General features: G+C 40.7%; 2 protein-coding genes across 2 annotated transcripts; one reads left to right on the top strand and one right to left on the bottom strand.

Annotated features, from left to right (window-relative positions):
* Positions 1 to 508: 508 nt before the first annotated feature.
* On the bottom strand, positions 509 to 9,847 carry mul2 (mitochondrial E3 ubiquitin protein ligase 2). Its single transcript, XM_072668368.1, has 5 exons — positions 9,792 to 9,847; positions 8,171 to 8,364; positions 7,360 to 7,447; positions 7,083 to 7,203; positions 509 to 6,181 (listed from the first exon to the last, which is right to left on the bottom strand). Exons 2-5 carry the CDS (start codon positions 8,285 to 8,287, stop codon positions 5,482 to 5,484), a joined length of 1,026 nt encoding a protein of 341 aa, XP_072524469.1. The 5' UTR covers positions 8,288 to 8,364; positions 9,792 to 9,847; the 3' UTR covers positions 509 to 5,481.
* A 1,251-nt stretch (positions 9,848 to 11,098) lies between these two features.
* On the top strand, positions 11,099 to 19,374 carry alg3 (ALG3 alpha-1,3- mannosyltransferase). The gene is made up of 10 exons (XM_072668367.1): positions 11,099 to 11,363; positions 12,094 to 12,193; positions 12,742 to 12,889; positions 15,028 to 15,188; positions 15,326 to 15,446; positions 15,554 to 15,687; positions 15,872 to 15,943; positions 16,028 to 16,105; positions 18,355 to 18,498; positions 18,630 to 19,374. The coding sequence occupies exons 1-10, from the start codon at positions 11,114 to 11,116 to the stop codon at positions 18,793 to 18,795; spliced, it is 1,374 nt and encodes a 457-aa protein (XP_072524468.1). The 5' UTR covers positions 11,099 to 11,113; the 3' UTR covers positions 18,796 to 19,374.
* Positions 19,375 to 20,833: the final 1,459 nt, after the last annotated feature.

Genomic DNA, 20,833 nt, shown 5'->3' with positions numbered 1-20,833 from the left:
TTCTGTTGGAAGGCTTTCTACTAGATAGTGGTGCATTGTTCTGAGGATTTAACTGCATTCAACAAGAGCGGCAGTGAGGTCAGGATGTTCAAAAGTACTTAATGGAGCACCAATCATCATTCCAGAGACCATAGTTCCACAGCTCAATGCTATGGGCTTTATATTCCTCTAGGTTCATGTCCATCTGCTCCAGAGTGTCATATTCTATAGGTAATACTCCTCTACAGGGGCTAGACAAGCTGTGGGTGAGCATTTGCACATCTGGATCAACTGTTTCAAGTAAATGAATGCATTCATTAGAAGGAGTGTCCACAAACATTCAGAAATATAGTGTATCTGAAGCGGTGATGTGTTTGGTACTGAATAGTTGTGGTATGCGATACTGCGAACACAGAGCTAAAACAAAGATTTAAAAGCAGGGGAAAACAGTAATTTATGTAATTGTTCAGTCCACATTCTTATGCATCCATCAGAAAGTGAAGCAGAGCTAAAGCAAAAACACAAGCAGTTTAAAATCAGAAAAGGTTTATTTCCTAAAAACAGCAGCAATAATGAACTTAATCAAGACGCTTCTTAGCAGCTCCTGACATAACAGACTTCAAACAGTGAGAATAGTCCAGGGTTACTCACACCTCTCTCCCCCGCTCAGCATTTATTCACATTTTAAGGCACAGTGCTAGAATCCAAAATGCTCCTAAATCTAGTCAATATTTGTAATAGCTGAAAGATTGTTATTTGAATATTACGCATTTATTTTGCTGATGCTGATTTACCAACATTTTTACTAGTTCTAAGATATTTTATCTCCATTTTAAGAAACTGCCCCTCTTCTGGCAGATTAATTTGCTTGATTCTTGAAAAAGCAGACAGACAGACAAAGTTCCGTTCTGGTTCTCTAAAGAACCGTCTAAAGGATATGATATAACAGAAATATTACAGTATTTTTTAACTTAACCCCAGTCAGCTGTATCTAGAGCACACAGTTACTTACACTATAAGCCAGGAGTGGGGAACAGAAGGCCAGAATCTGGCACAATTAGCTGAATCCCCTTCTCTAAACAAACCTAAACATGAACAGGGGAGTTGAATCAGGTGAGCAGGAAAAGCAAAAAACTGTCCCAATGCAAAAAGGCCTTTTCTTGTCTTTGAACCAGAAATATATAAGCATTCAAACTGATCTCTGGGTTGTCAGTTATATGTTGAACCCTTGAAGAACCCCCTTTTTGTAAGGATACTAAATTTACATGGGACTTACTTTAAAACTGCACTTCTTTGTTAAATACCGGTATTACGAAACTCGTACCCTATTTGAAATATCAAATAAACCAGTATACCCCCATACTACAACCATACTAAATACTACAACCAGCCTTCCTGAGCCTTCCAAGTTGCATGACCCTTCACCAAAGCTTATGAATCAGGCTACAGGGAGGGGTTGAATAAGTTTCCTACTCTAGCACATCTGCATAAACTCAAGTAAGTGCAGTTTATAGAAAGTTCACAGCATAAAGCTCTTCTTGACAAAATTAGTGTTAAACCATATTAAACAATATGAGAAAAAAAACATTAACACTCCAGTGTTTCTTAATTGGAGAATTCCACAGATTTGTCTCATTTTCTGCACACTTTGAGAAAGAATTTCTTTCTTTTTTTACTTTTAACAATCTTAATCTGCCAGTTGTTCTTTACATTCTGTCCAAATGTAATCATGAAGGAACAAACAGAAATGCCAGTGGAATGTCAGTTGCACTATGCACTGTGTCTATGTTGCACCATGGTCCTGGAGGAACGTTGTTTCATTTCACTATGTACTCTGTATGTAGTTGAAATGACAATAAAACCCACTTGACTTGACTAAAATCTTTTTTTGAACATCTCCCCCCCCTGTTGCTAAAGTGCTGTTTTGCTAAGCACAACACAGAACATGTAGGATTTACATATATTAAAAAATGTTTGAGTGAAATGTTTTTTCGACCCCTAGCTGCCACACAATTTCTCATCAAACTATTTTTTTTAACACCTCATCTGAAATATGCAGAAATGCTGGAAAAATCAGTGGAATTCCCCTTTAACATTTCACAAGAATTACCCATTGTAATTGATGCAGTTAATGAAAGCTTCTTCCCCCTGTGTATGCTACCAATATACTACATTAAATAAAAAGCCCAAATACTTTTTACTGTAATTACAGTACTTTTCAACCATCACATTTTTTATGATGAGTCATTATTTTCTATCTGTATGTATGTATACTAGCATACAATTATCCTTAGCCCTGAAGGCTGTGTGCGCATATACAGTTGTGTTCAAAATAATAGCAGTCCAATATGACTAACAAGATAATCACCTTTTTTGGTATAAATTATATTACCACATGACAAACAATGTACCAGTTGGTGCAGTAGATTCTTAGAAAAACAACAGACTCAGCATTCATGATATGCATGCTCTTGAGTCTGTGTATTTGAATAATTAATTGAAAGGGGTGTGTCCAAAATAATAGCAGCGTGGAGTTCAATTAGTGAGGTCCATCATTCGGTGAGGAAACAGGTGTGAATTATTTAAGGGTGAAGCTAGCACATGCTGTACATGCATTTCTCCTTAAAAGCCTGAGAAATATGGGTCGTTCGAGACATTGTTCAGAAGAACAGCGAACTTTGATTAAAAAGTTGATTGGAGAGGGTAAAACTTATAAAGGAGTGCGGTCAATAATAGGCTGTTCAGACAAAAATGATCTCCAATGCTTTAAAATGGAGAGCAAAACCAGAGAGACGTGGAAGAAAACGCAAGACTACCATTCGAATCGATCGAAGAATAGCCAGAATGGCAAAGGCTCAACCAATGATCAGCTCCAGGATGATCAAAGACAGTCTCAAGTTACCTGTGAGTACTGTGACAGTTAGAAGCCTGTGTAAAGCTAATCTATGAGCAAGAAGTCCCTGCAAAGTCCCACTGTTTAAACAAAGGCAAGTACTGAAGCAGATGCAATTTGCCAAAGAACACCTCCACTGGCCTAAAGAGAAATGGAGAAACATATTGTGGACTGATGAAAGTAAAATTGTTCTTTTTGGGTCCAAGGGCCGCAGACAGTTTGTCAGACGACCCCCAAACTCTGAATTCAAGCCACAGTACACTCTGAAGACAGTGAAGCATGGTGGTGCAAGCATCATCATATGGGCATGTTTCTCTTACTATGGTGCTGGGCCTATTTACCGCATACCAGGGATCATGGACCAGTTTGCATATATCAGAATACTTGAACAGGTCATGTTGTTCAAGTTGAAGAGGCTGAAGAGGAAATGCCCTTGAAATGGGTGTTTCAACAAGACAACGACCCTAAATACACCAGTAAACGAGCACAATCTTGGTTCCAGTCCAACAAAATTGAGGTTATGGAGTGGCCAGCCAAATCCCCTGACCTTAATCCGATAGAAAACTTGACATCAAAGATGCCGTTTCTGAAGCAAAACCAAGAAATGCAAACGAATTGTGGGATGTAGTCAAAGCATCCTGGGCTGGAATACTAGTTGACAGGTGGCAGAAGTTGACTCTATGCAACACAGATGTGAAGCAGTTCTAAAAAACTGCGGTTATTTAACTAAATATTAGATTAGTGAATTACAGGAATGCTAAATCCTTAGAAAAAAACAAAAAAACAACAACAAAAAAAAAAAACATATGCAGTACATATTTTGAGTTTGTAAAGACAAATGCAGACACTGCTATTTTCTGTAAAGTAGTTAAAAAATATATACATTTCTTCATGTTTTGATTTGGAAAACAGTATGCAATGTTCCCAATGCATGGAAATAAAAATTACTATAAAGATTTTCTGCTTTACTAATGTTTTTAAACACACTGCTATTATTTTGAACACAACTGTACACATACATATTGCTGTTCTCATTTTGCATTCGGCCCATGTTTTTCTCAGCAGTATTGTGTTGGTACCATTAAATTGGTGTCTAATGTAAAAATGTTTTCTATGAGTCCTCCCAAACAGCTGCGATCATCTTCATTTATGAAATCCAAGTACTACATCTAGTGATCCAATAGTGTAGAGCTAGCTTTCCAGTGTCACTGTATTCTCTCCCTTTCTTTCCAACTTCTTTATTCTCCCTTTCTCGGCTTCTACCAGTTTAGAAGAGTGGTTGCTTGGTCTTATTCTGCCTGAATCCCAAATGGCTCCTTTTTTCCATTAAAGGCTAAAGACATGAAACAGAGACACCTATAACCGACAGGGCACTACAGGCAACTGAACATGTAAACATGTCACTAATGTGTAAACATGTGACTAATGGCATGGCGTGCCCAAATGCTGCACTAAACTTCCAATTACAGGTGTTAAAGGCATTAAAGGCATTTCACATTTCTGAAACAAATATGGCAATTTATGGAAATAAAACAAAAGCATTCTATTCATTCTAGCAATGGATAGAATGAGTTTATTCACCATGCTTAAGAAAAAAATTCTTCCTAATACCCACTCTTTATGTAGGTTTAATGAAGAGTCTGACATTTACCATGTTTTCTTTTTTGGGGATTTGTCCAATAAAAAAAACAGTGGAATCAATTCTGCAGTCCAGTGTTTTTCTTAACTGAAAATGTATTCTTAGAGCTTTGCGATATGTAGAGGGCTGGGCAAAAGAGCACTCTTGAGAGCACTCTTACTATTAATCCCAGTCAAGACAGCCATTAAGAATAGACGATACTCTTATAGAGATCAGAACATTTACTTGTAAGGAAGGAAGACAGTAAACACAATTAAAGTATTCACAACTTGGGACACGGAACAACCATGCAAGACCTGTGGACCACCAAAACTGCCCCCATCAGATAAACTGTACTTAAAGTTTCCATGTTTGAGACACAAAATAAAGTCAAGCTCCACTCTTGCTTCAGATTTGGGGAAAGGGGGACTCACATAGGTGTTTCTCTGTCCATCCCTCCACTGTGAGATAACAACATACAGATCTGGGTCTGAAAGGATGTAAAACTGATCAAGAAGCCCTAACTGAGAAAAGGAAATAAAGAATAACTGGCTAATGAACTGATGACGTTGTTAGTGTTCTCAGAACAATGAACTGACCTCATGGTGATTAGTCTAGACCTCAATATCACTGAACGAGTTTGGGATTATTTGGATGCTGAGAAAAAGAACATGCACAGAAAAGACAAACAAGGTCCTAACTTCTGTGGAAGACTTAACTTTGGAGGTATGGAAAAATCTCCCAGCTGATTTCCTTGAAAACCTAAAAGTGGGTCTTTTCATTTGCATGTCGCAGCCCTTCGGTATTCAAATAAATTCGATATTACACTAATAATTAACACACAACACTGTGCGGCTCTATGCCCAACAAGGAAACCATTTGGGATTCCTCCTTCTTTCTCCCCTCTCCAGACCTGGTAAAAGAAAACTAATTTCAACCTCTTCTTTAATCTCTTGCTCTCCCACGCTCTATGTATCCGTCTCCCCCTCTCTCAGGCCTGGTAGAGGGGCACGACTCTGCTGATCTCCTGTCTGCAAACAGGGCAGATGGGCTGAGGCAGGGCCTGGTAGCAGCTGTAACAGCAGCAGACGTGTCCGCAATTCAGAAGCACGCACCCTCGTGGATTGCTCAGACAGATCACGCACACATTATCCACAGCCTCCTCCCCATCGCCCTCCCACATCTGCTCAAACTCCCTCCTCTCCCTCTCCCTCTCCCGCTTGTCCTGGTACTGCCTGTAGTAGTTCCGCCCCACCCACAGCAGGACAGACACACCCACCAATGCAAACAAGCAGGCCAGAACGCACCAGCTGTCGGCCTGTCCTTCCTGCTCCAGCCGCAGGCTCTCAAAGTCCCCAGTGCTCAAGAAGAACTCTGAGCCGTCGGTGGGTGGGCGGAGTTTAAGTAGGCGGTCTGTGTCCAAGATGATCTCGCCCACTGCAGTCAGTGATGCACCCACCTTCAGCATCTCCTCCGTCTCCAGCTGGCCCTTGGGTTTCTCTCCGCTTAGGTACTGGCCCAGGAGGTCAGTGAAGCCATAGCTGGCCTGGTGGAACTTCTCGTGAACTGTCTCCATCTCTGGGCCTGTGGCCTCCAAGGGGCAGAGCACACGCACACTTGCCTTGTCACCGGCCACCAGGTTAAAGGGCACGGTGTTGATGCGCTGGTGCAGTACTTGCTCTCTGTCCGTCCTGCAGAGAAGCATCAGTAGGTTTAGGGAGAGAGGAAACCTGGTGTGCACCAAATTAAACTGTGGTGCATCTTCTGGCTCGTAGTCCAATAGGTCATTGGGAACACCAAACAACCCAAAACTAAGATACAGCAAAGTGTCTTTTTCTGGTTTGGCTCAGACCATGAGATGCTCAATCAATTTGATTGGTTTTCACCTTTTAAACAAGCACAGAAATTCAGTAATGGACACAGCTGAATTGTGAGGAGTAAGGCTGGTGGTTGTCAAGTTTAGGAGACTAAAGCCTTATTTGGACAGTATTAGTTTTACATGGGGAAGTGGGGTACTGGGTTCCTCTGTGATTTTAGCCCAGTCCTAATGCACCATTTTTACAGACTGTGCACTCCTGCATCAGTATCCGTAAGGTTTTAATGCTCTTTACCTTCTGTACAACAAGCTCTAAAAATGTTGTTTTGTACCTTTCATTATTACTATGTGAAAAAGATAGGTCATCATCCCAGGTTTTTGGAGGTGACGGCAGCGTGTAAATTGACTAGCCACTCCCTCCTCAATCATTTATGCTGAGATTTATTTGTCCCATGCGAATCGGTCATACATTTTACAGATGTTCTATGGTAAAAGTACATTACTCCACCTCTCTTGTCTTAGCAATCAAACACAAAAACTACATGGATTCTAAGCCTGTGTGCGACAGTGGCTTAAAAAAAAAGATTAATGTTAATGCTTGCGTTTTACCCCCACTGCTTTAACTTAGGAACAACTCAGACAGTTTGAGTTGCTTTGCATGTAGTTATAGATTTCTAATTCTTTGAGCATAAGGGGTTAAAGGTGAGACAACTCTGCTATGCTAACATTGGCATGTGACTAAGGTTCCCCAAAATAGGGGGACAAAAAGGTCTTACCAGGTGCGTGCCAGATTGTTCCACACCAGTTTGTGCTCCCGGAGGACTAATTTTTGTATTACACCAACACTTCCTTCCTGAAACTGACTCCTCAGCGGCTCCCCCACAGGCTGCACTGTACCTAAAGAGAGAAAGAGAGCAAAACAGGGTGAGATGAACAACAACAACAGAAAAAAGACAAAGCAGAAAGATAAGCCACAGCAGTGATACTCCAAGAGGATTTCTGAGCAACACTGGTCTAGTTAGCAATTCCCAATGAGGCAATAAAGCAGCTGACCTTCAACAACCACATATTGTAGACACTTCCCAGGTGTGGCATTCAGAAGATCCACCAGTTTTTCATTTAAAGCTATGTGAGGAGCGTCCTGAAATGACAAAGATGCATGCATGCTTATTCCCTTATGACCCTTTGTTTGCTTTCAGGACCACTTAGAATGTGGTCAAATCTAATAACAACAAACTCTGAATTAGTAGCCACATTTACTGTTGCATCTTGCATTTCCAGTTACTTTTCAAGTATTCCATACTCTTGTGCAGCAATTTTTCCCAATGTTTTGAATGGGTCCTTTGTAATCCTATAAATAGTACATACGGGTATCACTCATCTCCTGGTTTGTCTTGTAACTGGAAAAACTTCCAAAAGTGTCAATTAAGCGATATTAGTCTAAGAGTGCTAAGCTGTACTCATGCAAACTGCACAGTTTGTCATAGTCTGACTTGAGCTCAGCTAAGCCCCATAAAAACATAGGCCCAATATTAACTGGACTCTTAGAAGTTGATCTGAAGATGTAAACTCTTACATCAGTGTCGCACAGATCAGGCATCCCCAACATTTTGGCAGAAATATTTACAATTAGTTATTTAAAATGGAAGGAGCAAGTGTAACAGTGATCTTGTGGAAGTGCATGCAAACAAGACTATATAGTTCTTGTAAGTGTCTTGGTCTGGACCAGTCTCTTAAAAAACAAATGAGTGCATGTAACAGTGACCATAACCACACTGCTTAATGAGGAGATGCATAATCTGAATTTTTGTGACTGTTCTCGTTATTGGGTAGCAAAAGGAGCAAGCAAGAAAATGTTCCTTACGTTAAGTCTGTCCACAGTTTTGCTTTTCTTCCTGTAGATATAAAAGAACAGGCCAGAGAGAGCGATGCTGGAACCTAGACACACTGCCTGGAACGTCCCAATGGGGAAATCCTCCATCTTCTTCTTCCTCTTGGTTTGTCTTCACACTGGGTGAGCTGTTTCTCAGAGATAACCAGCAGGCACAGGGCTCTATCCTGTAACATGACCAGCAGAGAATGACTTACACAGGCATGTATATGACCTCTAACCTTAAACTTGAGACGCTCTGATTGCTTAAATCACATCATCATTTGGATAGCAAAAGATGTGTTAAATGACACTGCTGAAAGACAAATGGGGTAGATAATACTGGCTCAATACATTTATATACAAGACATTTAGCAGATGCTCTCCTCCAGAGCCACTTACAAAAGTGCTTCACTGTTTACTCCTTAATTAGTTTGTTTTGGCTAGGATCTAAATTACACCTCTAAGCTTAGATACTACTAAATATAAAAGTCAGTATAGAGACCACAATACGGCGCTACACTTCACCCCAGTACTCTTGGAAGAGACTCAGTCAGAGTTTGAAGACAGCGAGCGACTCTGCTGTTTGGCACCCAGGGGAAGTTTGTTTCACCACTTCGGTGCCAGGTCAGAAAAAAGTCTGGACACTTGTCTTCCGTGTTGAATCTTGAAGGATGGTGGGTCAAGCCATCGAAAGGCTCTTGGTACAGATCAGATTTTGACCATCGCCATTAAGTACGGAGGGGCTGGTCCATTCTTGGCTTTGTAGGCCAGCACCAGGGTCTTAAATCTGATGCAGGTAGCGGCTACAGGAAGCCAGTGAAGAGAACATCAGCAGAGGAGTTGAACTTGACTGAACTTAGAAATGTTGAAGACGACCCGTGCTGCTGTATTCTGGATTAACTGCAGGGGCCTGACTGCGACCCACCAGAAGGTCGTTGCAGTAACCAAGCCTTGAAATGACAAGACACTGAACAAGCACCTGGGTGCTCTCTCTAGAGAGGAAGGGTCGAATTCCCCGGATGCTGAAGGGAGAAGTCTGCATGACCGAGTCAGAGAACGATAACCAACTCAAAAACGTAGCAGCTACCCACAATTAACATCCAGTTATAGAAATGGCAGGCAAAATATCTCTAAACATCGAGAAAACACAGGTTTCTATCATCACCTAGGACACAGGAACAGTAGTAGCTAAAACAGCAGCTGATTCAGAGTTAATGTTAACGTTAGCTGGCTACGTGTTTAAAGAGCGACACTAAACAATGACCCCTTTTTCATAGAAGCGAATTTTTTACATTAAATATATTTAAAAGCTGCGTTAACAAAAAATGACAACGTTCAGCTACAACAGGAGAAAAAAAAACATTCAGTCAGACTAGCTATAGCTAGCTAACGTTACCCAACCAGCAGTGGAGGCTAGCATTTGGCTAGCCCTGGTGGCTCTGGGGGTAGTAGCTAGCTAGCTAGCTATCATTAGCTATCTTACTTATTTGACCTCGAGAAGGATTTCAGAGTAAAACTACTAGCCAGCTAGATACATTCAGATAATGGTCACTGGGCAATACACCGCGTTAGTCGTTTTAAAGTTTTTAGCAACAGCAATGGATTTAGCTACCCTTTAGCGGCGTGGAGCTCACGTCATCTCCAGAAGTTGAACGCTTGTTGTGGTCACGTGGTCTGAGAGTATGAGAGGCCACACGTGTCAAAACGTCCGTGATGAGTTTCAAGCTTGACTCCTTCTTGTTCCCTGTCATCTGTCCTTCAGCTTGTGACCCAGCAATGGAGTAAAGACCACCGGCTTTAAGGACATACCAGTTATTTAAATCGTCTAGAAGTTAAAAAGAGAGAAAATAGGTGGCCTGGTGGAGGTGGAGGATACACACATTCATCTTACAGAGTTGTAGCATGTGATGTAGGTGTGTGATACAGTTTCCCCACTTGCATCATGTGGTGTTGTTTTTTTTTTTTAAGATGTTAAAAAGGACTTAAATTAAGAACTTAATTTGCATTAACATAGGAATGTTGTTTAACTAAATGAACTTTTTTTATTATTATGTAACAGTACTATGATTTGAATATAATAATAAACACTAGAGATCTCTTTGCTGGCAATCATGCTAAGATAATGTAAATAATAAATAGTAAATAGTAAATCTACCATTTTACCCTTGTAAAATTGTGGGAGTGTCACAAAAATAACAAACACGACACAGTAACAAGGGAGTTGAGTTTTAAAAGTGTAAAAACTTAAAAAAAATTAAATGTGTTTTGTTTAATAATACAGTCATGATAGCAGGAGGTGATAAACACAGAAGGGAAAAAATATTGTTGCTGTCAAAACAAAACCTCATATCTCCAAAACAAAACTTTACAGCAGAAGCAAAAAACAAAACAAAACAAAACAAAAAACAATCTTAACCTGTAATGGAAGTCAAGAGTTTAGAGCATTTGTTGGAGCATTTTGGTTGGTTTGTTTATAACTAAATTGTCCAACAAAAGTGAAGAGATACAAATAATGTAGAACAGTAAAATAAGAAATAACACAAATTGATTTTCTACAAGACTTTTGCATGATAACAATAAAATTTACAGTCTTATGAAAAGGTTTTGGCACCCAAATTTGTTGATTTTTATTTTAAATAAGTCAAATTTAATAAGTAAAAAAATAATAAGTAAAAAAATAATAAAAACTGCACATTTCACAACAGATCTACTACTATTTACTTACTGAATTTAACAAATGAGCACTAATTTTGCCATTATCTTTGCATGTCACAGTTAATGCTGTTTAATATTAAATTAAGCATATAAACAACACTGTGGCACCCCTGATTAAAGGTTTTGGCACCCCACTACAATTTAATGTTAATTGTACCAGGCGTTGAAGTCTAGCAAGCTTGCAAGAGTTTTGGCGCTTGTGGCCTGCCATAGTCTCGTATGTCGGTCGGTACGAGGAGCGAAGCTGCAGTCGCCACGCTGCTCTTGGCCTCCAGCCGCCGGTTAGCGAAAATGGCAGGAGGCAGAAAGAGAGGACCTGCTGCCCCGTCCAAACTGTCCGCAACACTTAGCTCCATATGGCGAGAGAAACACCTGATATTGTTCAAGGCGGAGTACACTTTCCTGGTGGCGGCGATGCTCTGGGTTTTGGAAATAGGCATCAATGTGTGGGTCATTCAGAAAGTTGCATGTAAGTTTAGTTCCTTAATAGCGAGCTAAGTGGCTAACGGCTAACCAGCGCCGTCAACCCATTACTTCCACACCTTCACACACCTGGAAAGAAGCAGGGTCCTGCTTCTGTGCAGAGGGGAGGATCACGCAGCTCTCCGGTGCACACATGCATGATCCTGCTTTAGTTAAACGGACAGGTGCTGAATGGCAGCTAGCGTGTTAGTTAGCTAGCTTGTCGGCTAGCTAACTTTTGCACGCCTGCAGACAGGACGAAGAACTGTCCACTAAAGAGACCTGTCAGAAACAGAGCTGAGCTGATTCCACAGACCTTGACTACTGAACGCGAATATTGACATTCAGGACGTTTCACGATTCTACTTTAAGCCGTTTTAGGACCTTTAGCTACCAATTCGCTTCAAACTGTAGCCCATAAAGCAGCGTTTCCGCTTGGGTTCAGTTCATCTGCAGGGTTAGCAAGTGATCAGTGCCATCAGTGTCTTTACCGGGTATTTGCAGATACCTGGTATGGGTCACAGTATTTAAATACATTTTAATAACTCAGTGTTTCAAAAAAGCATTTAAGAAGTAAAAAAAAAAAAAAAAACCCCAATCAAGAAATTAATAAACAAAAATAAATACTATACAGTTATGTAGTTACTGTAGTATGGTTGATTATACACTCTATAATCTGTATTATATATATATATATATACACACACACACACACTTTCTGTATTCTGCCTCCACAGATACGGAGATCGATTGGAAAGCCTATATGGATGAGGTTGAGGGAGTGATTAACGGCACCTATGACTACACCCAGCTGAAGGGAGACACGGGACCTTTGGTGTGAGTTTGTTGAGTCCTTCAGGACAGAGATGTTGGCCCCAGGTCTTTGGAGGGCTGTAGCACTGCTGATTTTTGCGTTCACCCTGTCCAGCCTCACTGTATTTAACTCTGAGGAACTGTAGCGTTTGATTGAGGCCTTTTACTGCTCCTCTCAACACTCGACACCCCTCAAAAAAATTGCAAAAGGAAGATCAGATCAGGGTCCGCACTGAAAACAGCCAAATTTCCAAATTCCAAGTGTCCGAATCCGGTTAACATTCCGGTTAACTACATTCTGAGTGATCGCAACCAGATGTGCAGATGTGTTTTCTGTCACTGTATGGCTCTGCTACCTGTATTTTGGCCACTTTTCTAAACAACAGTATGCTAGAAAGTATTTGAACACACCTAAGAAATTTTTTTATGTTTACATTCAGAGTAAGGGAACATTATTGTAAATGACATTTTTGTCTGAACCATTGCTTTAAAGGACTTCACAGTGTAGTTTTTTGATATGTGTCCAGTGTGCTCAGACAATTCCAGCAGGTGTGTGTGTGTGTGTTCCTCAGGTACCCAGCGGGCTTTGTGTATATATTCACAGCGCTTTATTACATTACCAACCATGGACTGAATATCAGGCTGGGTCAGTATGTGTTTGCAGGATTCTACCTCATCACCCTGCTGCTGGTCTTCCGCATCTACCACCGTACCAAGAAGGCAAGTTCAATTCAGCTGCCAACATTTAAGTCACTCTGGATGAGAGCATCAGACCAATGCCATAAATGCCAATGCAAATGTAAAAGACCTGCTGAGATGAGCCATGCTTATACTTTTAACCTAGTAGTCTTAACCTAGCCTTGTGTTTACATTCAGCCAGTTATCAAGCAATGAAGGGTTTGAAGCTTGTTTATTCAATTCAGTTAAGTTTCCGTTGCTTTTTAGAAACAGCAGTAGAATAACTAGTCAGATTATGATCTGGCTCCCTCAGAATATTAATAATTATTAAATTAGCTATTGAAGAAATTCTTTAATCAAACAATGCCACAGTAAGTTTCTTATTTTTCACCATCACTGTATGTTATATAATTTACACTTAAAGCAACATTATGTAGCATCTTTACCTTAAAATAGCAGCTTCAAAATCATCCTGATGCTACACTGACCTGTAATAGAGAGAATAGCATCTCAATCCTTGCAGATTCGGGTTGCACTATGTAGCTCTGGTGAAACAGGCAGGCAACGCTTGCAAAACTACTTAACGCTGCATAACGTATTTGTGTAATCCTGTATAATTAATAACCTTACCACTTTTAGTAGTGATTCTGTTTCTCTCAGCTCTGCCAGGTTATAGTTCAGGTTTTAGCCTCTGAGGCAAATCGGTGTTCGCTTGGCGCTGGCTTGGTTGCTTTGTGTGAACTGTGATCCAAAAGGCAGAGTGATCGTAGAGATCCTGCAAGCCTCCCAACAAATATCAAGCAGGTTAAATATCTGAACCTGTTGGGACTCCAGAATTTGGAAAGCAGGTAGACTTGTTGCTGGTTCCTCCTGGTGAAAGATCATGTAATTCGCAACCCTGTGTCGCTGATCAGTCGTGTAGTGTGTAAACAACAACCACTAAAAGATTCCCCATGACAAGAACTTGTGTAGTGTGAAGAGTACATCAACTCAGACAGTCCTATAGTGTGGACCTGGCATAAAGTGTGTCCCTTTGTGGTGTCTCGAAGTGCAAATTACACTTCCAGACTGTAGGTGGAGCCCAGGAGTAAAAAATACCAGTTGTATTTTTTCTATTTTAAGAGACAATTCTTTGTCTCTTAATTTTGCAGTGGAGCATTAGAAGCTTGGGTCGCCTAAAGCTTTATGAAAATACCCTTACAAAATTCGAGTAGAGTCGCAGCCTGTAGGATAAATCTGCATTACGTCACAATAACAATAAACTTTCTTCTGAGCAAACACACAGACTGAGCATTGGTGCAGGAAAATGAGCACTTTAATGTTCATTATATCTGCAAGTTATGCAAATGTACTTTATTTGCATTTTAAAAATCTATGGTTAAAACAAGTGTATTTATATAAACTATATTTATATATAATGCTTTAAAGTGACAATGAGAGAAACCAAGTCTCAAAAGCACAGCCCTCTTCTTCAAGGACAACAAAACAATATACACAACAAAAAGCAACAAGAATAAAGAACCCATCTTTTTTGCTGTGTAGATATGGGAGTCAGGTGGCTTCACCTTGCGAGAGAGATTTGACCATGATTTTAAGACTTGGCTGGTCTTCCTATGCATAACATCATGCTCTTGCAACTAATACAGAATACAGAATCTTGATTTGTCTTCAACCTTCCGCAGTTTAGTCATGTCACTCCCTTGCTGAAACCCTGTCACTGGACCTACAAAAAACAAAAATGATCCAGCTCTCAACCTGATGGCAGTGGTCAAAACCAAATCCATACAAATGGCCCTTTGTGTTTTAAGTATAGCTCGACTTGACCCACCAGGACGCATGGAAGACAGGCACCGGGACTTTACTCTGTCCTGTCTCCAAATTGGTGGAACGAGCTCCCCTTGAGTGTCCAAAAAGTAGAATCACATGCTATTTTCAGTTGTCAACCGAAGACCCACCCTTTTTAAGAGGGTTATTCCTAATAAAGCATCAATTTTGCATCTATTAAAGCTTTTACTGTTTTAATACCCTTATTGCATTTATATGTGTTTTGTTTGTGTTCTTCACAGATTGATGTGTAGTTAAGTAATCTTTAAAAGTTTGTCAGGCATTCTTATCTAGAGAGGGTTAAAAGGGTTTGTGGTTTTGGCTTTACTTTAATGAAATCTTTGTTGGATTTCCAGGTCCCGCCATACGTTTTCTTCTTTGTGTGTTGTGCGTCCTATCGGATCCACTCCATCTTTGTGCTTCGTCTTTTTAATGACCCCGTGGCCATGATGCTGCTGTTTGGAGCAGTCAACCTCTTCTTGGATGCTCACTGGACTCTGGGCTGCGCCCTCTACAGGTGAGATGGGGACGGAATACATAAACAAATGGATTAACAGATCTTGGAGAATGATGGGAGGTGGGAAGGCTTAGTAGTAATAACGAGCTAATGTCTCTCGGACTTAATGTGTGTTTTTGATGTGTGTTGTGTGACAGTTTAGCCGTATCGGTGAAGATGAACGTCATGCTCTTCGCTCCAGGACTCCTCTTCCTCCTTCTCTCAGAGTTTGGATTGATAAGGACTCTGCCCCGACTCATGCTCTGCGCAGTCATCCAGGTTCCTATCATAGGTTCAGCAAGATCTGGGATTGCACAGTGTGGACCAAACACCAGTGTTTTGATTAAATGACTTTCTTCTCAATTTCTCTCTCTACCCTCTGTCAGCTTTTGCTAGGTTTGCCCTTCCTCTTGGTGAACCCGGTAGGTTATATGAGTCGTGCCTTTGACCTGGGCCGCCAGTTCCTGTTCAAGTGGACCGTAAACTGGCGCTTCCTACCAGAGGAGATTTTCCTCAGCAGGTACCTCCAGCTTTGTATGGACTGTATTGTGGACAGCTGTGGGCAGATAAATGCTCTTCCCTGTGTGCTGAGTTTGTGTGTGTGAGGAATAAGCACATCTCCACTTTGTGTTGAGAGAGAACAGAAAACAAAGAAAATACATTCAAGGACATAATAATTCATGTTTAATGTGTGATTTAAACAGGCATTTCCACCTGGCCCTGCTGTTCGCTCATCTTACCACACTAATCTTCTTTGCTCTGAAGAGATGGAAGAGGTGGGAATCTCTTCTCTGATGCACAGGTACAACAACATTCTCTTTGTAAAGATCTTAATAAACATAGAACTGCATTTTCCACAGGCCTGGGAGCAGCGTTTGGGCTCTTCTGAAAGATCCATCTGAGAGGAAAGAGACGGCACAGAAGCTCAGCGCTGATCATATCCTTTCTTTGCTTCTCGCAGTAATAATCTCAGATGCTAGTGGAAGAGATCTAAATTGGCCAAGGTTTCAAAATGGTGATTGCCTGTTGCACAGATATCTCTGGTTGTTTAATTAACATAATATATAATAATAATAATAATAATATATACCACAACTAGTGTCCTTGTATTTTTTTAATGCATCATTCAGATAAATAATGTTAAATGAATAGGTTCCAATAGTGGCGTTACTTTATGTTAAAAAGCTAAATATTATGCATTTTTCTGAAGAAGCTTGTCCTGAGTGTATAATTTTGTTCTAGTAACACCGAGAGACATATTTCATTTATATATACAATGGTGTGCAAAAATGTTATGTTTGTGCAGGTGTCCTACAAGTACTTCTCTCTACCAGAATTCAACATGACCTCCTGTTTGCTTCTGTAAAACCTCTTTATGCTGCTTTGTGGAGGTCAGTTATTTTAAATTTGAAAGTTTCATGGCTGCTGATTGTTGGAACAAGGTTTGAGGAGTCAGATTTTGGGGTCGGGCTGTATTTAGGTAAAACACTATATTGCTGTATATAAATGTGTGAATATATCTTCACATTTGAACAGTATTTCAAAATTACGACCTGTCTGATGTGTCACGTTCTGTTCTGTGTGTGTCTAGTACAGTGTTTCTCGCCCCTGCTCCTAGAGGCACCCTGACCTGCATATTTTAGTGTTGTCCCTGTTCCCAGCACACCTGATTCAGCTAATCAGCTCATTAACAGGCCCTTTCAGAGTTGCAGGAAGTCCACTGAAATGAGCAGGGTTGGGTGCCTCCAGGACCAGGGTTGAGGTACACTGCTGTAGTACATGGACAAAATAGCTCAGTGTTTCACGACCCTGGTCCTGGGGGCACCCTGCTCTGCACATTTTAGTGGGTTCCCTGCTTTAACACGCCCCCTGCAATAGACCTTTCTTACGGTCACTGCATTTTCACGTCCAGCTCTAAATAGAAGCATACTCACTAAGATACTGCGCTGACGGGCCTGTTCCTTAAGCACAAATATGAGTACATCTGTCCCGCCGTTCAGCCCTGTGTTCACTCCCATTCAGTTCAACTTATGTTGGTTGCCTTGTTAAAAATGACACACGATGAGCTTTTTAAACTTGGTGGTAAGTGTGTTTGTTTGAAATACTTCATGACTAGAAGAAGGTTAAACCTATTTTCGATTGTACGTTAATGAATGTGGTAGTGTGATAATGGTTTATTCTGAAAGGGCTTGTTAATGAGCTGATTGGTTGATTCAGGTGTATTGGGAGTGAGGAAAGCACTAAAATGTGCAAGGCAGGGTGCCTCCAGGACCAGGGTTGAGAAACACTGAAATAGCTCCTTGATTCATGGGCATTTAAGAGAGCCAGAGGATGGGGCACTGAGAGTTTAGCGAGGTGCAGGTTCGATTAAAAGGAAGGACAAGCCTACTTTTACAAAGACTATTTACTTGTCTTTGTGCTCTCAACTATGAGGCTTTATGTGATTTGAGCCTCAGTTAGTTAGAACACTTTCTATGCTGTGGTGTTTAGCCTGCTAGCTAACTTATTCAAGCTGACATAGTCACTACAAGTCCAAACACTGCAGATCAGGTCTCTTTTAGTCTTTCTGTCATTCCAACAGCAGGACTTTCTCAGACATGAGTTTTTATCGTCTGTCTGTCTGAGCTGTCATGCCAACTAAACTAATAACCAGCTTCTCCAACCAATTCAGAGCAGTTTAACATTTGGAGTTGTCAGATTAGGTTGACACATTAGCATTCATTGATGATTGAGGATTTCAAATTGTGACCTTGTAAGCAAACTGGACCTTAATCGGTTTCGGTTTTCTCATCATAGGATGAGATATAAGCCATGTTAACACAGGAATGTTGGCGCAGTAATAGTTTGAGATGGTATGGAAAAAAAGTGGCTACCACCTAACCCTAGTCAGCGTATTTAGAAAGCTTTGAAATTTGCATCACCTGGCCCTTCCTAACAAGCCTTAGCCCCAACAAGCTAATTATGGTCTGAAATCTTGGTAAAAGTTATCTAATAGCTCAAACATGTTTGGGTGCCAAATCCTGTGCATTGGTGCTTTGGTTCTTTTGTACTATAAAATTGTACAAAACAAGAATAATACAGGGATTGGTTCTACAGCCAAGGGAGCTCAACCTGTATTCCATATTTCATTTTTAATATAACTGACCTGAAGAAGCAGTTCTTTTTAAATCCTTAACTGGCTCTCACAGATCATAACAGTCCTGTTCACCTCCAACTTCATTGGCATGTGTTTCTGTCGCTCTCTGCACTACCAGTTCTACGTCTGGTATTTCCACACCCTGCCTTACCTGCTGTGGAGTGGTGGGGTGAAGAAGCTCGCACACCTTCTCAGGTATACCCACATGGTCACACTCCTGAATTTATAGTGTTTTGGTTGAAGTTTGTTTTTGACTTGCTTTTGTTTCTGTTATTGTTCTGTTTACTGTACTTTTACAGTTTCTCTAAATCCATCTCCTCTCTCAGGGTTCTGATACTGGGTCTTATAGAGCTGTCATGGAACACATACCCCTCCACCACCTACAGCTCGGTGTCTCTGCACGTCTGCCACCTCATCATTCTACTTTGTCTGTGGTTCAGCCCCACCCCAACATCCCAAACGGAGTCCCAAAATAAGGCCAAACGCCACTGACCCCGGCACAACCAGAGCCCTCCATGTACAGGACGTCCCGGGCCCTCCTACATCATACTTCTGCTTCTACCCGCATTGATGCCACTGCTCTGGGCAGACGGGCAGTGGAGTATCAGTCTTATCGGCCAAAAGAGCATCTGCAGGGGATTCAGCCCTTGATGTCCAGTGGATCAAAGTGAGCTTTGATGCTGGTTTAGTTGAGCAGTATGTGCAAAATTGTGATGGAAAACAAAAGCTTCTCAGGATTTTAAAAAGAAAAAAGTACTAAAGGACTAAGTATTAGAACTTAGAAATGGGGAAAATGTGAATGTTGTGTGGATCAGCGGTGAAAAGCATCAAGTATAATATTGGAAAAGCTGGATTTCCTGGACTTGGACTAAGTCTGGTCATGGACTAAATTGAAATGTCAGTTGTGATCCGCCTATTAGAAGCCTTTTTAGTAGGGATGCACCGAGCTGCCAATGCTGGTACCGACAGTATTTGGTAAATATAGGAACTAGATCTACCTGGATTAGCATTCATTTCGATTGGGTTAAAAATGCAGTAAAATGAATAAAATGCAGATATTTACATTACAGAGTTTCAATTTCAAAATATCGGCTAATACAATCTGTCATACATCCCTACTTTTTAGTCTTAGCTCAAAGCAATACTCTGATGTTATTCAGACTAATCTCACCTGAATAATCTGCCACGTCTCCAAATTAGAATATTTAAGTTTTTTGGTTAAATAAAAAACTCAAACCCTGTGCTTTACAATAGAGGGAAATGATCAGGCTCTTGAACACACCATTGACTTCTATTTGAGTCGTGGGTTGTCTTGTCTTTTCTAAATACGTGGAAGACATTGTTTATGGTAACAGAGATGTAAGCCTATTCCTCTACGCTTATTCATAATCTAAGAAGCAAGCCCTGTGTCTAGTAACTCTCTATATGACCTGAGGAGATTACTGGTATTGCTTTATGATTCTGGGTCATGGAAATGTTGGAAGTACATGGTCTCCAGCATTGTTTTCCAACCTTCTTCTTCTTATCCAAATCTCACTTACTCATTTTTTTAGTTGAAATTGCAAGTAAATCTCAGGAAGGTTGGTAATCATTGGTCAAAAAAATATGGGCATGTATAACACCACCCCTTTTTAATATAATTAGGTTCTGTTTTATGGTGAAGAACTTGTGAAGGTGAAGACACTATGGACAGTGTTCCGGACAGTGTTCCGGCCTGGTCCTGGAAAACACAGCATTTTGAATGGAATATGTTTTTCAGGGCCAGGTTTAATTCCTGTCCAGGAGGAGACCCTATCTGTCTAAAGGATTTTGGACACCTTCTCATCCAATGTTTTTTCTGGAATCCAGGGTATTGATAAGAATTTTGTCCCCCTGTTTGCTGCACTAACAGCCTTAACACTTCTAGCAAGCTAAAAGAGTGGTAGTAAGAGTAGTAGGTACTGATGTTGGATGATTTGGTCTGCCACTCCAACTCATCCCAAAGACCGTAGAGGGAGCTCCAGTGTCATATCTAACTACTATTGAGTGCCCTATTCTATTAATAATATGGATTTCAATGGAGCCGTCGGTGAGCAATTGATCACCTGTGCCAGCAACAGGTGCCCTACAATGAAATTGAGTGCTAATTTGTGAATTAGAAGGGGTGTCTGAATACTTTCCGACATATGAAGTAGCGGCTATTGATTGGCCTTTGTGCTAATGGCTGCTTATAGTGAGTGGATGTGGTGGTATTAGCCACAGTTCCCTCATAGGACTTATTGTGCAGCATCTGTTACATTCACTAATTACAGCTGCATAAGCTGTATTAAACTGCATTACACATCCATAAACAGTTATAAGGTGTAGTTCAGGATTTTAGTCCTGGGTTGACCACTTACAGAACATATGGAGAACATAAAGAAATATATCAAATGTAAACCTCTACCTGTTTACCTATCAGTGGGGTGTGGTACTTGTCAAATTAGGTGTCTGAATGGTCTTATCTTCAAGGAGCAACAAGTACACTCTGGTAATAAAGGTGCTGCAAAAT

Source organism: Salminus brasiliensis, chromosome 23 (genome assembly GCF_030463535.1).
Source record: "Salminus brasiliensis chromosome 23, fSalBra1.hap2, whole genome shotgun sequence".
NCBI classification, from domain to species: Eukaryota; Metazoa; Chordata; class Actinopteri; order Characiformes; family Bryconidae; genus Salminus; species Salminus brasiliensis.
The sequence above is the reverse complement of the archived record's forward strand: the minus strand, read 5'-3'. Positions and strand labels throughout refer to the sequence as shown.